The sequence below is a fragment of the Homalodisca vitripennis genome, unplaced genomic scaffold (genome assembly GCF_021130785.1).
Source record: "Homalodisca vitripennis isolate AUS2020 unplaced genomic scaffold, UT_GWSS_2.1 ScUCBcl_843;HRSCAF=3674, whole genome shotgun sequence".
Lineage (NCBI taxonomy): Eukaryota > Metazoa > Arthropoda > Insecta > Hemiptera > Cicadellidae > Homalodisca > Homalodisca vitripennis.
In genome coordinates, this window is record NW_025776958.1 from 14,700 (window position 1) to 32,322 (window position 17,623).

The window sequence follows — 17,623 nt, forward strand, 5'->3', positions numbered from 1 at the left end:
CTAGGCGATCAATTGCGTCCGATCTAAAGCCGATTGTAAAAGTCACGACTACAAAATCAGTGGAACATATCGTGGGATCAAGTGGCCAATAACAAACTTCGGCAGATTAAATACACAGTAAAGCCTTGGTCGACTGCTTACCGCACTAACCGTAGAGAGGAAGTTGTACTGTGTCGACTCCGTATCGGACACACTCGCCTCTCTCACGGTTTCCTAATGAGTCGTGGTGATCCACTGCAGTGTGCGGAGTGTAACATGGCGTTAAACGTCAGCCACGTGTTGATAGACTGCCGCCTCTACGCCGGGCAGAGGAGAGCACATCGTTTGCCAGGCCGGTTAGATGAATTGCTTGGTGACAAAGAAGATGCTTTAACAAAGCTCTGTGGTTTTCTGGAGAGCACCAAATTAATGTTCAGAATATGAGTCCTATCGTACCTGATTAGTTTTAGAAAACATATTTTAACCGCTAGTTTTAGGCAAGGATAAGCCCTTTTACAGTTCACCCCTGAGTTGTCATTTAGTCTTAAGGCTCTTAACTAGCACCGCCTAAGTGCAATCTTTTAAATTTTGTTAGAAAAATTTGTGTGTTTTAATCAAGGGTAAGCCCCTTTACAGTTAAAAATTTCTGTGAGGTGAGAGACACCACTATCTTAATATGTAGGTGTCACGTAAGGAGACGGGCATTTTTGTCCTACTTATTTGTTATTGGTGAGGGTGGGTCCCTTTACAACCTACCTTGACTAACTTACCTGGTTTTAGCATTAGATTTTTGTTATATTTATTATCGTTATTATTTATCTGACATATTTTAACTATCGGGCCCCTTTACAGCCTCTCGGTTAATTTTGTTATTTAGTTTTAGTCCTCCGTTCACTGTTGTTGTTTTTCTTATTGTCTTAATGTGATAATTTTCTTTGACAGCGATCTGCTATTTATTCCTTGTACTGATAACGTGACACCATATTTTAAAGTGTAGGTGTCCGTTAACCCTACGGGCATTGATAACCTCCGTGTTTTATGCCCTTATAAATAATAAAAAAAATCAATACATTTGCAAAATGAGTTCAATAACTTCAATAAGTAACTATAGTTTTTTATGCACTTCAAACATCTTCAATCTCTATTAATGTATTATTACAATTAGCACTCACACAATAATTTATTACACGATGTTACAAAACAACACACAAATTAGATAGCAGCACAAACTGTCGGGAAAACCTGGAATTAAAATAGAAAAAACATTTGAAAATGCGATCGTAGCGCATTCAGCTGGATCCAATGTAAAACATTCAACAACAATTTATTTATAAATAATAAAAATAACTGATCAATCGCTGCACACTTAATATTTACTACGAATTTCAGTTAAAAGCATATTTTACTAAAACTTCCAATTTAATATCTGGATAACCTCTATCCTCCAAAGTGAGTAAAGAATACATTTAAATAAGAAGTGGTGTTATTTTTATATGTTTATGCTTACTCTATGCTTTCAAGACTATAATTAATTAAACATAATATGGCTGTGTTGTAATATAACGTAATATTTTCTACAATTTAAATGTAAGCAAATTTTTCTGCCTCTTTGTTGAACTTAAGGTGCAACTGTTTACAGCTGTTCAGGGGATTTACCACTGAAAACATACTTTTTTTTTACTAGTGTGTAGTAGGCTAACAATACTAAAATATAAAACGGTCAAAAAGTTGCCACATACTCGTACAGCCTACAGCGAAAAAAAACGGGGGTTTTTCAGACCTTATTTCAAATTGATATATCTAAGAAACTATCCAACATATTGCACTGCTCATGGTCTAATTTTGAAGATATGGATCTAATCTAAATATTTAGGTAGATGTATCATGGTAGCATCAGTGGTTTTAACACATTGGAGTCTGGCTCGCTATTTGCTGTTTTTATAACCCGGTCTGCATAAATTAATTGGTTTTCAGATTTTTTTTTTAGAAAACTGTTAAATATTATATATAAGATATTATATTTCCTTGAAAGTTCTATCTTTCCTCTTTAAAATGATATGTAAAACTGTATTCCCATAAAATCTATTTCATTTAAAAAAAAATTTCAAAACTTAGATTTTTTGAAGAAAAGTAAAAACACCCGCATGTCTTGTGTTACTTGAAAAACTAACTTTTGAATAAATAAAACGAGTAATTTCAATTTTTTTAAAGGCATTTACTATATACATATTTACAAATAATTATTTTAATTGCCAAAAAAATTTCAAATGCTAAAAAAATGATTGTTGTCGTAGACAGACTGACGACGCACCAGGCCACGTCAGTCGATAAACAAAAGCCTCAAGCGGGCATGACGTAGTAGCGCCTAGCGGAATTTTTCAGAACTAACCATTAAAGCTGGCTTTCTAATGCAGCAGACGGCACTCGAATATCACTCGAGCAACTCCGTATATCAATCGGCAAAGCTGTGCTCGAGTCACGCTCGAGCGCCGGCCGGGGGTTTAAACAATGGCGCTCGCGTCTGGCTCGAGCGCCGGCCGGGGGTTTAAACAATGGCGCTCGCGTCTGGCTCGAGCGTAGACTCGAATGTGTTAATAAAATAATATAGTAAACTTTACTTTTTTTTCAAAAAAACATATATATAAAATTATGTTTCTTCGCATCGTATATACCTAAAAATCTAACTCTACCTAAATATTTAGAAAAAGATCTACTTAATATGAGGTAAAAATATGAACTTTCTATCTCAATGAGTTCCCGAGATATCGTTTTTTGTCTGAAAATTTGTCGAAATTCAAACTTTCGGAAAACTGCCATAGAAAGTAAACGTAGGCCCAACACTAATTTATCATGTACATTTTTTTTGTTTATGGTTCTGAAATAAATTTACACAATATATTAGGTCAAAAAAAATAATCCTTAATTACATACAAAACGCATGAAAAATAGACAAAATCTGTTAAGCTCTCTACAAATGTAATATTGAAATTAAAACAGCTGTTTTATTAAAATATTTGATTTGAGAAACAAAATAATTTCTATTTAAAACATATGTTTTAACAATGTAACATTGTTTATAATAATTTAAATAAACATTACAAGCAGCTATTTTTCCATTGCTCATTAAGTGCGTGTGTTGATCTGTACTTTAATACAAGTTAGTGCGAGTGCCGTTGAAGTTAATTTTTGATAGCTAATAATATCTTATTCATCATGGCAGGTAATATGAATATTATGTACACTAATGGTGAAATGGCAGACATGCATTTAATGTACGGTCTTGCACATTGCAACAGTCGTCAGGCTAGACGACTCTATCAGGAACATTTTCCTCATAGACAGTTACCGACTCATAAAATGTTTTCTTCCATTCATAGAAGGCTAAGCGAGACGGGAACCTTTAAATCTGGAAAAGTTGGTAGATCAGGACGGCCACGTACAACGTGTACAGCTGAATTGGAGGAGGGCGTGTTGGACGAAATAGAGAATCATCCTGGAAGAAGTACTAGAGAACTAGCCTTGGATTTCGGTGTTAGTAATTCAATTGTCTGGAAGATTTTACACGAGCAGCAGTTGCATTCTTATCACTATCAAAGGGTCCAGGCTCTTTTGCCTCGAGATTACTTTCCTCGTGTTCAGCTATGCCAATGGCTTATCCAAAGGTGCAGAAATCCACATTTTTTAAATTACATTATCTTTACTGATGAAGCAAAATTTTTCAAGAATGGCTATTCTTAACACCCACAATACTCACATGTGGGCAATTGAAAATCCACGTACTATTTCAGAGAACCGTCACCAATATCAGTTTTATATAAACGTATGGGCTGCTATTCTGGGTGATAAAATTTTTATTAGTTTTTTACCTGATACGCTCAATGGTGAAAATTATTTACATTTCTTGACGACTAATCTGAATGAGTTACTCGAAGATGTGCCACTATACACACGCAACAACATGTGGTTCATGCAGGATGGAGCTCCAGCTCATTACACATTACAAGTAAGAGAATTTTTAAATGAAGCATATCCAAACAGATGGATTGGTCGAGGAGCCCCAGTAGCATGGCCTGCAAGGTCACCTGACCTCAATCCTCTAGACTTTTTCTTATGGGGACATTTAAAGACGCTTGTCTACGACTCGCCTGTGGATACCATAGAAGAGTTGGGAATAAGGATTGTTAACGGGATTCAAAGGATACGTGAGACACCTGGGATCTTCGAAAGAGTTCGGCAGTGTGTGAGAAGACGGCTGGATGCTTGTATTTTGAATGAGGGGAAACATTTTGAACATCTACTGTGACGTGGTTAGTTTTTTAGGACAAGTGTAACTTTTTTGTTGAATGATAATTCAGATAACTTTTTTATGTATGATAATGTATGATTGTTAAAAATATTTACTTGATAAAAAATAATAGTAACTCATTAATTTGTTTTAATAAAACAGCTGTTTTAATTTCAATATTACATTTGTAGAGAGCTTAACAGATTTTTGTCTATTTTTCATGCGTTTTGTATGTAATTAAGGATTATTTTTTAAAGTTTGCGTTTGTCTATTATAGACTTATTTTACATCTTTCTCTTCGAAATTAAATTTTCTACAAGTACCGTGAAAAAATATTTTGTGTTTATTGTACATTTAACATAGTAAATCTGCTTCAAACCTAAATGTAACTTGTTTTTTCGGGACCAAGTTTCGCGTATTTCGTCACATATCTTAAAAATTACTGTAGCTACAGGTCTGGAAACGGTTTTATTCAATTTTTCAGTTCATTTTACATAAAGTACGCTAAATTGTACATCTTAATTAACAGCCAACAAATACCCGTAGGGCTTCGTTGCAGCAGGGGAACTGAAATTCAGACGAAATCTTTCACCCTGTATAACTTGGTAACTAAGCATTTTCGGACCTATGTTAATTAGACCTTTTTTTCTTATTTTGATGTGAGGAATCACGCCCTGACTTATGGGCACCTTTTTTCAGAACACCCTGTATATACATTGTAAAATAAAACAAAGTTCGATCGGTGACGTTCAAAAGTCACCGGCACCATATATTTTCCTCTCCGCTTCAATTTTCCTGTTTTCTTCCTCAAGCTGTGCATGTCTCAACTTCCTTCTGTACTCTGTGAACTTCATCTTTTTGCGTTTCTGTGCCAGTGCTAGTCTTTTATTGTCGAAGCTCTTTGCAATCTTGGCAGCGTTTTTTCCAGGGCTAAGACCAATTGACATTTGAAAATCAGATATTGCTTGCCTATAGCCACTATAATACAGTCCAATTTTTTTAACCGTAGACTTGGCCGCGGACTACTAACCTGCATGAAAAAGTCAGTCTCGCTGTGTTAAAACTGTCCCGGCGGAGTATGAAAACGGACTGCAAACATCAGTGACCTTTAAACGCTTCCTCTCGCGATTTAAAAGTGAAGCCAATGTCGTACAATTCTGTAAGATGCGTCAAATTAAAGCTCTTAATATTGGCAATCTATTGGTTACATTTTTAAATATTAAAAAAATTTCGAAATAATTTTGATTATTGTTTACATTTTACATAGCGTTTACAATAGCGGTTACAAGTTTTATTCGAGATGCGAAGGTATTTTTTGGGCATTTTGTCCAAATTACGCCATGCAAAGCCTCGTAGGCGTTTTGTGTTTTTCCGGACATGCACCTGGCGAGTAACGCGTCACTAGCAAGTCGCTGGTATAGTGGTAGAATTTTGGCATCCACTCTCTCAGTCAACGGGGTTTTCACATTATCCTTTGAAGGCCAGATATTTCACCTTTGGCAATGGGCCGGTTGTAAAAACACCAGGATTCATTTCCCTCCGGGCACTTTTGGTGATTCTGTTTATCGTCAGTTGAGGAGCAATGGGACAGAGTTGCAAGGACAGTATTTTTTCAATTTTTATACGTCCTAAATTGGTTTGAATGGCATTTCTGTAGTAGGTAACAACTACCATATGATTTCCTCCCAAGGTTTTGCCCTTTCCGGTGTTTTCCGAAACAATTTTTCGGAGGCCGGTTCCAAGGCGCTTGGCTACATGGTTCAAACATTCTTCCTTTTCAATTGAAGTTAATAAAGATTTAGATTTGTAAGGTGGCTAAACGTTTTAGAATCACCATCTGACACTAATTTATAACGGAATCCGTGTTACTCCGATCTTTTCCATATCCGCTCCGCAGCCTCAGTCTCCATAGCCAGCGAAGACCCATCAAAGTTTTTTTGGCAATTAGGATTGTGCCTTTCAAACCAAGCTTGAAATATATCTGTTCCTGAACCCAGATTCTTTTTCATTTTATCACAGACCCTGCAGCATTTGGATAAAATTTCATAGTCCACTACTAGACCGGTTATCACATCGATACAACAGTCGACACCATTTTAAGAGGTGAACCCTCGCTTCTGTCAGCTCCCATCGAAACTAACGGAAATGTTTATTGGGCCATGGTTATCTAAATCAGTATCGTTTATGATAGAATAAGCTTTTCTTACTTCTGTCCTTGCTTTTTCCAAGGATTCGTTTGCCATCTTGATATATTGTTTTTCCATTTGTCTCATATGTTGATAATATGCGTTACAGCTCATACGCTTCATATTCATCGACATACTGGATGCCTCTAATCCCCTATGACCTTTTCCTAAGCTACTGAAGGTTTGTGCAACCCTTCGGTTTACATCGTACGATAAGCGTGAAGTCGCGCCCTCATGTTCAACTGTTTTGTTAGAAGTTTCAAAATTATTTTTGTAATTGCATTATTGACACCATATGTTAAAAGCATGTGCATATCCCTTTGAAGGACTTAAAGGTTCCCTGCACACTCAGGACAAGGAAATGTTTCCATAAAATTTCATAGTTTGTTTCCATCTGCAAAAATATAGTTAGGCGCATTGTCGTCAAATGTGACTTCTGTTTTATAGCTATTGTAAAGCGCGAAGCCAGTAGGTTTATCAGGAACCTCATTCTCATTATTAGAACATGAGGTATCTGGTTCAGATGTACTTGGTACAGTAACATCATCATTAGGTAGTAACATAACCCCACTTTCATCATGGATACCTGTGTCTGTATCAAGACTTGCAGGTTGCACCTCATACCGCTTTGCAGTATTGTCCTTATTTCTTCTAGCAAAATTTTTACTTGTATTCTTGACTCTTCCCATATTTGGTCCTGTTGGTCTTGCCAACTCTCTACGGTCCCCCGTAGTATTCTAGCAAATAATGGCCAGTTTGCTTGGCTCATTATGTATCTTCTTCGCCTCACCTCCGATGCTTGCTCGTGGCGCTCTCCGAAGGTGGCGACTATCAAGCTATGATCACTGGTGGTGGCGTACGGTAACACTTCCCACGAAGTCATCCCGGGGGCCAGGCCCTCAGAGCAAAATGTGACATCGATCTTCGACCAAAGCCTACCATTGTTGCTGATGAAGGTATCCAGCTGGCCCGGGTAGTTCATGATACGCATCCCCGCAGCCACTGCCGTCAACTAATCTCCTGCCTTTCCGTTCTCTTGGTCGTCGCCACCACCTGGACCACTGGGTATCCCAAAGTTCAAGTGTGGAGTTTGCGTCCCATACCAATGACCAGTTCTGTTTCACTGGCACGGATTGCTTGGGCCACGTGAGGCAAGTGATTAAGTTCGTCAGTTATGTCTACTTCGCGACGAAGGTAGACAGAAACTAGGTATATTGAGTTACCATTCTGGAAGGTCAGCTGCGCAACGGCGCAGTACGGCCTCATGGGGACCTCTATTGCTAGAACGTCCCCTGAGTCGTCCCGCACCAAGACCAACGCTGTAGGCCTTTCGTCGGCTCTCCCATTATACACGCAGCGACCTTTTGGCGGACGAGGTAACCGTCCCCCTAGTTTGTTACATAGGGTTCTTGCACCATCACCGCCTGCAGGCCGCGTTCAGCCGCCGCAAGCTCCAACTCACCAAGTGTGGATCTCCCTCTTCCCAGATTGGCCTTGACCGATCCTAAAATCCATAGTCCGTTCTGTTCCGGAGGTTCGTCGCCACCCTTTGTGACGAAGGGCAGGCCGTACTGAGCGTCGCATGGGCGTGTAGAGCAGCTTAGGAGCAGTAATGGCCTTTGGCTTCCGCAAGTCCGACTCTTATTTGGTGCGCTTTGGGTCGACACACCCGGTGATTTGGACAGGGTCCCTCTCAGGGATTCCAGCTGTGTCAAAAAGAGGGATAGCTGTTTCCTCTGTCCTTTTTGGTATCTTTGTGGTCCATCCTCCCTCGTCTCTCTTAGAGGTTGCTGGGAGTTGTTTACCCTCGTCTCCAATGGAGGTTACTGGGTCTTTGCTCGTTTTTGCATTTCTGCGGCTGCTCCCCTCGTCTCGCTTGGAGGTTACTGGAAAGTCAGCTCGGTCAATTTCAGCCACCAGAGCAATGTCTCATGGTGCTGATTCGTGTTGATGACCTGTCCCGGGCTCAGAAGTGGTCTCGCCCTTTGACCTCGGAGGCCCCTTCTTGGAGGTTTTCCCCGAGGCTGCCAGGGTGAGGCTTTCTGCTTCCGGTCTTAAAGCCATCATGTCGGAATTTGACCTGGTTGCCTTGAGGGGGTCTGGTTTGGGCACGAGTGCTTGCTCCAGCCTTGTCCTCTTGGCTTCCTCTAGGTCAGCACGTTCCAGAAGGACAAGCGGACGTTTTCTGGCACCTCGTCTCCAAGCTGGTAGGGGTCGGGACGGGCACTTCCGTGTCCGCCTTCTCCTCCGCTCGAGTAGGCTCCAGAGGCCGCTCAGTCGACTCCTGGTCGTTTCTGCCCTGGTCGATCTCCATAACGCTCTTTATTCTATCCTCGCTTAACCGCTGAGAGGCACTCATTCGTGCTACTTACTTATAGCAGGTAATAGCATTTTCTCATCGATCATCGATGTTTTGGTAATGTGATATTTTAAAAATCTGTTGCGCTTCCTTGTGTAGATTTTTTTTCTATTCCACTTTTTCGTCCACTACAAGACGCATTCTGAGTCAAGTCAGGCGAATGAGTCCTGGTATAAATTCTTATAAGGGACCACGTCAGGTTTTAAAAGAAATTTCCTAGGAAGGTTAAGTAGCTCACTTTTAAAATCTCGTATGCAATCAGATTCTTAGAAGTATGCTCACCATACGTGAGCTACATCGGCAGAAAACAGTTTCATTTGCAGCAAGTTTATAAACTATTGCAGTCCTTGAAATCATAGAACTGAAAATTTCAGTTAGTGGTCAGTAAAGCAAGAACATTACTGACAGCTCCGAATCGTCTTTTCCTCCAAACTTTGCATTCAAACAAACTACATAACTCCTATATAGCCATTTAACAAAGCCTCTAACACCAAAATGAACAAATAAAAACCTCGTAACGCTATTAACCCCTTAACTGCTGCCCGCTAGCGTCGTGTTATACGCCCATTGCCGTGTTTTTTACGGGTTTTCATGCAGTATACGTACGTTTTGATTACATCTCATTTACTTATTTATTTTCACATACGTATTTTAAAATTTTGTCTCTCTGTTCATTAGAAGTGCTTCAGTTGATGGAAGTCTGCAAAGCAGGTCACCGCGTACAATGCCACGCCGCACTGCTTAAGGCCCGTTTTCCTAGCTCCGGGGTATACGCCGCAGCGGGGTGCGGCGTTCAATGCACTTCAGACCGCACCACTATCAACGACGGACTAGTGTTTTCCTAGACTTCGTGGGGTGCGAACTTCAAATTTCTCCCGCAGAGTATAATGAGTGCCAAAAATAGGAAAAAGCTGTGTAGTGCATTAGTAATGCAAGAACTAATTACGATGAATAATGAAAGAAGTTAGTTTAACGAGTTTATGTGAAAAAAAGTCTGTAAGTGCTGTGTATACAGAAAGAGAACGTGAAGGAGTATTTAACCTCCCCTTATACATAAACATCTTTTAGACGATGAAGTCAAATTTAAAGCGTATTTTAGATTTACACGGGAACAGTTTTATGACTTACTTCATCTTGTAGAAGGCGATTTAAAAGTCGATTCTTGCGACAGAGTCGCCAAACCTAGATCTCCAGCTGAAAAAACTCGCTGTTACCTTGAGGTAAGCAGTATTTTTAATGTAAATATAGATACATGTCAGCATGTCTAAATACCTATCGTATGTGAGAAAGTTTGTACCAGCTGCCTGGATGTTCGCTGTTGATGAGCCTAGTTTTCTTATAATTAGTAAAATATTTGTGTGTTCCTTAGTAGCGTATCAAAATATTGTGCAATCGGAGAAAATATATAAATCATGTATAACCTTTGGTTAAAACAATAAGGTTTAAGAAATGAAAACATAGGCATTTGAACATACGTTTATATTAACACATAATATGACAGCTAATTGAATTCAAACAATGTAGTTTAATAAACGTTTGTTAGGTCAGTGTAAGGCTACGGCCACACTCACCGTTTTTGTCGCTGCGTCAGAATCGCAACGATAGGAGAATCTCTGTTTAGAATGGAGTTAAATGGGAGCCGGCCACACTGGCCGTCCTGCGACGACGGCAGCGATTCGAACGCAACATGTAGCGTTTTTCGGTCGCTACGGACGAAACGAAAACGCAGCTTAAGCCGTGTCCACACTATGCCGCGGCTGGCTTTTGGCAATGCCGCGTTGGCAAAGCCAACGCGGCAAAACCTAGATTTTGGCTTGTCGTCTACACGTGAGTTGGCATTCAGTCGCAAAATGTCTGACGAGGAGGATGTACTAGTTGCTTTAGGCGCGTTTTGTAATTATCAATCACGAAAAATTGCGTAAACGACGGTTTTGGGTGCGTCCAAGCCTTCAAAGTAGAAGAAAATACGGAACTAGTGAGTTGATGAAGGATTTGGTATTGGATGATGAAGACGAATTAAATCTCGAGTACAGATATGGATGTGGTTTCAAAAACTTTTTTCGAATGAAAAGTAGTGACTTTGAAGATCTTCTAAATAAGATAGCTCGTATCATCCAGAAACGAGACACGTCCTTCAGAAGTGCTATTCCTCCACATGAACGCCTTGCAGTTACTCTGCGGTTTTTTTGGCAACGGGAGACTCTTACCACTCGTTAAGTTACACATTCAAGATTTCAAAGCAAATAATATCAACCATCATCCCGACTGTTTGTGAAGCAATTGTCAGTGTATTACAGGATTACATCAAGGTAAGAAAAAATTGTATATTAGAAAAAAACCTTTATTTGGTAGACATGCGTCTCAAGTTCCGAACAAAACACTCTCCATTACAAATGAAACCCTTATTTACTTAGTTAAAATGAGTATTAAGTTAATTACAATAACAAACATGAACAAAAGTCTTAACTCAAATTTGAATTTTGAAGAGATGAGGTGTAAAATTCTCTTTTATTTAAATTTGTAAAATTATTATTACAGGTGCATCAATATATTGTCGATAGAGTCATTGTCCGTATGGGTTGATAGCGAGGAGCTTATGACTGAATCTGGAGAGTTTGCCTGTGTGATTCCGTGAAAAGACAGCTGCTCACTACATGGGTTTGGATTGGGACAAGCTGGTGGCATCGGGACAGAAATCGGTTGTTGTACGTAGTTCGGTGTTGGGTAGAATGGCTGTGAGTAACTTCCGCCGATTGGGTTGCCATAGTCGTACTTGCCCATTTCTGCTTCAAACAGAATATTACTAATAAGGTGTTTTGCAATTTTCTTCTGAGCATTTGATGATGGGAGGTCTTTAATACGCAGTCCTACTTGCTCTCCAAAAGATTTGAACTGATCCATACCTTTATGCCGACCTTGGATACTTCTCATAATTGACAGAGCTTCTTCTGTAGCTGTAGTCTTTTTTTTCTTTTGTGGGCCTCCGCCTGGCCGATCAGACTGTTCCTTTGGCAAACTTACACGTTTTCGAGGCGTTTCTCCACTTGGTCCAGCAACTTGGTCCTGGTTGACAGTTTGCGATTGGTTTGCAGTATCTCCATCTTTATTTGTATGCTCGTCCTAAAAAAAAGGAAAAGATTAATGATTGGATAATGAATATTGCTATATTGTTGTCATTTTGTTTCAGATGCCAAAAACAGAAGCAGAGTGGAAAGTTATTTCAAAAGAGTTCAATGATAAGTGGAATTTCCCAAACTGTGTGGGGGCCTTTGATGGGAAGCATATTGAGTTTGCAAGCACCTATCCATAGTGGCACAGAATATTTCAACTACAAGGGGTTTTTCAGTATAGTTCTATTTGCGGTGGTAGATGCGCACTACAACTTTATCTACGCAAGTGTTTGGTTGTCAAGGAAGAATATCAGACGGAGGTGTGTTTAGTCACACAACATTCAGAGATTGTCTGAGGAACAACACAATGCATCTTCCTCCTCCTACTCCTCTTCCTGGAAGAACAGATAAAACACCGTATGTTTTTGTGGCCGATGATGCTTTTCCTTTATCGAAGCACATCATGAAACCATATCCAGGTATTCAAAAAAAGGACTCTAAAGAAAGAGTGTTCAACTATCGGTTAAGTAGAGCACGTAGAGTTTCTGAGAATGCATTCGGCATAATATCCTCTGTGTACCGCATACTACAAAGACCTATGCTATTAAAACCAGAATGGGCTACGCTGGTGGTGTTGGCAGTACTTTATCTGCACAACTACTTGAGGAAAAGTAATTCCAAATCAGTGTACAACCCCGTGGGAACATTCGACTCTGAGTGCTCAACTACAGGTGAGATCAATCCAGGACATTGGAGACAATCCCCTTCAAATCAAGCTTTGGTCAACATTCCTCGAACTTCAAGAAGAAGCACTGATGAGGCACAAGCCACTAGAAAAGAATTTGCAGACTTCTTCGCTTCCCCGGCTGGAAAATTATCCTTTCAACAAGACAAATAATTAGCCCTAACTATGTAATATGTGTTTGATATGAACGTAAAATATAATTACTAATACTTACTGTGTCAATATATATTTACCTGCGTGATTGTGTCCGTCGTTTCGTTAGGTGTATTTCGATCCTGGAGAAATAGCATGTTGTTATAGCAAAACCATTTACTCTTGTACACATCAGAATTTCCCGCACCAGACTTACTTGAGTCTCTCTCCTTTTTTATTTCACGTAAAAAATGGCACACTAGGTTTTTAATTTTCTTTTCCACTACTGCTTTGTCAACACCAAAAACATCTGCTATTTCTTGAAGAGCATCTTGTTTCTTGTTTCTGTCTTTGTACCCTTTCAAGCGACAGTCCCACAGAACAGGTTTATCACGGTAGAGCTCAATAAGTTGACACACTTTATCGTTCGTCCACTCCATGACTGTACTCGGCACTGTCTCAGCCACAACTGAACCACGTGCATGCCGCGTGAAGCCAACGGTTGGCTCGTCCCCACTACCGGCTCTCACCGGCTTCCTTTGATGGAGACCGACACTAGAGCGATTTTCGTTGGCAAACCATTGGCTCAGCGGCATATGCCAACGGCCACGTCTACATTGCATTGGCTTTGCCAACGCGGCATTGCCAAAAGCCAACCGCGGCATAGTGTGGACACGGCTTAAGAAAACCTCCATTTGTTTCCTTGGAGAAAGTCCACCGCCACGAGTGTCAGTTTCATTCAAAAACTCCGCGGCCTAAAAAATCAATACTTTCGGACTCAAACCTTAACAGTTCCTTACACTTATTTATCTCTCGTCGAGCACCATAATGTTTATGCTGTCGAACTTGCATAAACTCCGCCATGGCTGATGTCCAACAAACAACTAAGTAAAAAGCTAGCATGCCTCGGTGCTGACTTAACAAAAGCCTAGCAGTTGCTAGCTTTTAAATTGAGAAGTTGTGTTTTATTCACTCGGTATTGTAAGCAAGTGCTAGGTTTCCGGAAAAATCCTAGCAACTCCTACCCCCTAGCAACTGCTAGCTTTTTATTCACACCAAACCAAGCAGTAGCTTAAAAATCTCTTAGACTTAGCAAATGCTAGGTTTTATTCACTTCACCCATTGCTTAGCCTTTCTCAAAACGATCACCAATCTGTTAATTTGCTGGGAATTTGTATTGACACAAAATTGAGTTGGAATGATCATGTTAACGGATTAACACGTTCAATGCTGAACTGTATTTAATGTACCATGCTGTGTGCTGAAATAGATACTTTTTATTTTTAATGGAATAATTGCTTGAAACGATTTATTTTGAAAGAAAGTACCGTAATTCCGGGTTACTTTGGCCCTGGGGTGTTACTTTGTCCCAGAATGGAAAAAGAAACATAGCCTAGTCTGTAACAGTCCGATCGCATACGGTTCGAGTAGTAAAAAGGTCACAGCACTAGTCAAGGATGGCTACCTTCAAAATAGTTCATAAATTGGCCGCTAGGTTGAAGCAGTTCTTATTGCATAACCTTGTCGAAGAGTCGTGTTTTGTGGTTGTCAAACTTTCATCAGTACCGGGATTGTTTAACATACTTTAGTTAAGGTAAGTGCTACAATTCAAAGCCAATATTATCCTAATAAACAATATATATCAGGTTTTCTGGATTAACTTTTAAGATATTATGTTGCTAGAATAGATAAAGAAAGTGTGTTGGTAACTGAAGAAAAACGGGTAACTTTGTCCCAGTAAAAAGTGGGCCAAAGTAGCCCGTACTATGATATAAATTGACTAAACTGTTGAAAAATGGCGTTTCTATCCATTTTTATAATGCTATTATTTATTGTTTGAGTTACCAACACTATGTTTATTTATTTCAGATACAAAAAGATGCCATCAAAGTACAAGAGGCAACCAGGGAGTAGAAAATATCATGATTACACGGAAGCCAAACTTAACGACTGCTTAGAAGCTATTAGATCAGGACAAATGAGACAACGACAGGCTGAGTCACATTTCAAGATCTGCCGAAGCACCATCAAAAATAAGCTGAAAAACCGGCACACCTCTTCACCTGGTCATCCAAATATCTTTAGTAAAGAATAGGAACAAGCATTTGCAAGCCACGTAGATAAGCTTTCTGAATATGGCTTTCCCATGGATGAAGTTGATTTACGTTTTGTTGTTAACGCTTATCTCTGTAGTCAAGGAAAGGTTGTTAGACAATTTAAAGACAATTTACCTGGACGAGACTGGGCTAAATCTTTCTTAGCAAGACACCCTTTATTAACCCTTTGAGCGCCAAGTGCCGACATATCGGCAAGCAGAGTACAGTAGAGTCCCGCCAATCCGAACTAATCTAATTGGGACCGAACCTTGTTCGGATTGACGGGAAATTCGGACTAGGCGGATTTTTGTTAAATAGTACCATTTATCAACTTTCAAGTGCAATTTACGTGGTTTTAAAACAATTAAATGCATACAATAATCAAATGCAATAAACAATAGTAAGTACGTATTAAACGTAATAATAATATTACAGCTTCCTGTCTTTGTACGGTAACATCGCGTGGTCGAAACTGAGTGCCATTGTTTGTGCGTAATGAATCTAGTAGAAGCCACCTGTCTGTGGTGGGCGGGGCGAGTTGGTCGGTGACCTTGAAACAGTGTGGCGCGCAAAACTATTGGACTGCCACTACCTCACCCCTATTCCCTCCACCACCCACCCCGGTGACGAGTGGCGAGACGACAGTTTAGTGCAATCTTCCATACGCGCAGCACGTGCTCTTACTTTGTATTCTGTAGTTTGTGGTTTGCAGTTTTGTTTGTTCTTTGCTCTGCTCTGTGCGTATATCCGATATCATTATGGCTAGTAAACGTAAACACAACTCGTGTACGTTAAAAGAAAAACTCGAAGTTCTCAAAAGACTAGACAATGGTGAAAGTGCTACTCAACTTTCAATTGAATTTGGTGTCGGTAAAGCGACGATCAGTGACTGGAAAAAGAAGCGGGCAAAAATCGAACAATTTTGCTCTGTTACAAGTGAAAACACTTTAGAAAAACGTCAAACTACTACTGTGTCATCGTATGACAAACTCGATGAAGCACTTTACTTGTGGTTTTCTCAAGAGAGACAAAAAGGCATTCCCATTACCGGCCCTCTTATTAAAGAAAAGGCGCTTCTACTAAACATCCTTATGGGAGGCGATCCGTCATTTTCGGCTAGTTGCGGTTTTTTAGATCGGTGGAAAAAAAGGCACGGTATCAGGCAACTGACTGTAACTGGCGAAAAGATGTCTGCAGACAGCAAAGCAGCCGCAGAGTATCTTCAGGAGTTCAAAGAAATTACATCCTCCTACTCACCCCAGCAAGTGTACAACGCTGATGAAACGGGGCTAAATTTCAAAGCGTTGCCAAAAAAGAGCCTAGCTTCAAGAGAAGAAAAGTCCGCTCCAGGATTTAAAATGGATAAGCAACGACTAACCGTATTAGCATGCAGCAACGCTTCCGCCACCAATAAGATACCTTTGATGGTTATCGGTAAATCCAAAAAACCTCGATGTTTTAAAAACATGAATATGAACGCTCTGCCGGTTTACTATAAAAACCAAAAGAAAGCTTGGATGGATCGTGCTTTGTTTCAAGAATGGTTTGAGAAACAATTTGTGCCCAACGTGAGAGCCTACAATGAAGAAAATGGACTGCCTGATAGAGCGTTGTTACTCATAGATAACGCTCCGTCCCATCCGGATGACTTAGAGCTGGTTATTGGTGATATAAAAGCAATTTTTCTACCACCGAACGTTACTTCGATCATACAACCAATGGACCAAGTAGTTCTACAAGCGTTGAAGCAAAATTATCGGAAAAAGCTGCTCCGAAGCCTGCTTGAGGAAAATGAAGACCTCACAATTCTCCAAAAGCTTAAGAAAATCACGATCAAAGATGTAATTTTCTGGGTGGCAGAGGCTTGGGAGAACACAAGCGTAGGAGCTCTGCAGAAATCTTGGAAAAAATCTTTGGCCTGATCTGCAGTTTGTTGAAGAGGTTGTTCCACCGGTAAATGAATGCGAACTTCTTCCTCTTGTAAAAAAAATACCGGGATGCGAAAATGTAGAGAAGGAGTGTGTTGATGAGTGGACGGCTGTAGATGACAAAGGCTTCGAGGAGTACACAGACGAAGACATCGTGGCACAGGTGCAAGGAGTCCCAGCTGATGACTCATGTAGCAGTGAGGATGAGGGAGACGCCCAAACTACCGATATTGTTCCACACAGCGCAGCTGCAAGTGCCTTTGACCTCGCTCTACGCTACGTCGAGCAACTAGCATTACGCTGCTACTCCCAATGACGTAATGTTCATTCGGCGTTGGCGAAACATTGCATCGTCCAGTCGTTTTAGTGTGTTGCGTCAAAAGAAGATCACTGACTTTAGGTCTTAAGAAAGTGTTGGGTTTTGCAGTGTTTTGTTTTACGTTTTTATCCCTTATTGTGTCCAAGTTAAAGTACAAATTATTTGCTAAGCCTTGCGTAGGGGTTTGTACATTATAAATAAAGTACAGTACAGTACTATGTTTCATTTATTAACAGTATAAATTCCGTACAATGTATGTATCATCTAACGTTTCAAATGTAATTTCAGTTTCTATATGTCAGTAAGTAAATGCTTTGAGAAATAAAACTTACGTTTTACTATAATAACTGGTTTTAATTTATTTTCCTGCCTTTTTAGCAATTTTATATTTTCTCCTAGCCGTGTTCGGATTAGGCGGATTTTCGGATTGGCGGGGTTCGGATCGGCGGGACTCTACTGTATTGTAAAATTGATATCACCAACT

At 40.0% G+C, this 17,623-nt stretch overlaps 2 protein-coding genes across 2 annotated transcripts; one reads left to right on the forward strand and one right to left on the reverse strand.

Annotated features, from left to right (window-relative positions):
* Positions 1 to 11,341: 11,341 nt before the first annotated feature.
* Positions 11,342 to 13,462, reverse strand: LOC124371025. The gene is made up of 2 exons (XM_046829335.1): positions 12,898 to 13,462; positions 11,342 to 11,929 (listed from the first exon to the last, which is right to left on the reverse strand). The coding sequence occupies exons 1-2, from the start codon at positions 13,459 to 13,461 to the stop codon at positions 11,342 to 11,344; spliced, it is 1,152 nt and encodes a 383-aa protein (XP_046685291.1). The 5' UTR covers position 13,462.
* A 2,617-nt stretch (positions 13,463 to 16,079) lies between these two features.
* LOC124371028 (jerky protein homolog-like) lies at positions 16,080 to 17,136 on the forward strand. Its single transcript, XM_046829336.1, has 2 exons — positions 16,080 to 16,619; positions 16,822 to 17,136. The coding sequence occupies exons 1-2, from the start codon at positions 16,080 to 16,082 to the stop codon at positions 17,134 to 17,136; spliced, it is 855 nt and encodes a 284-aa protein (XP_046685292.1).
* The last annotated feature ends 487 nt before the right edge of the window (positions 17,137 to 17,623 follow it).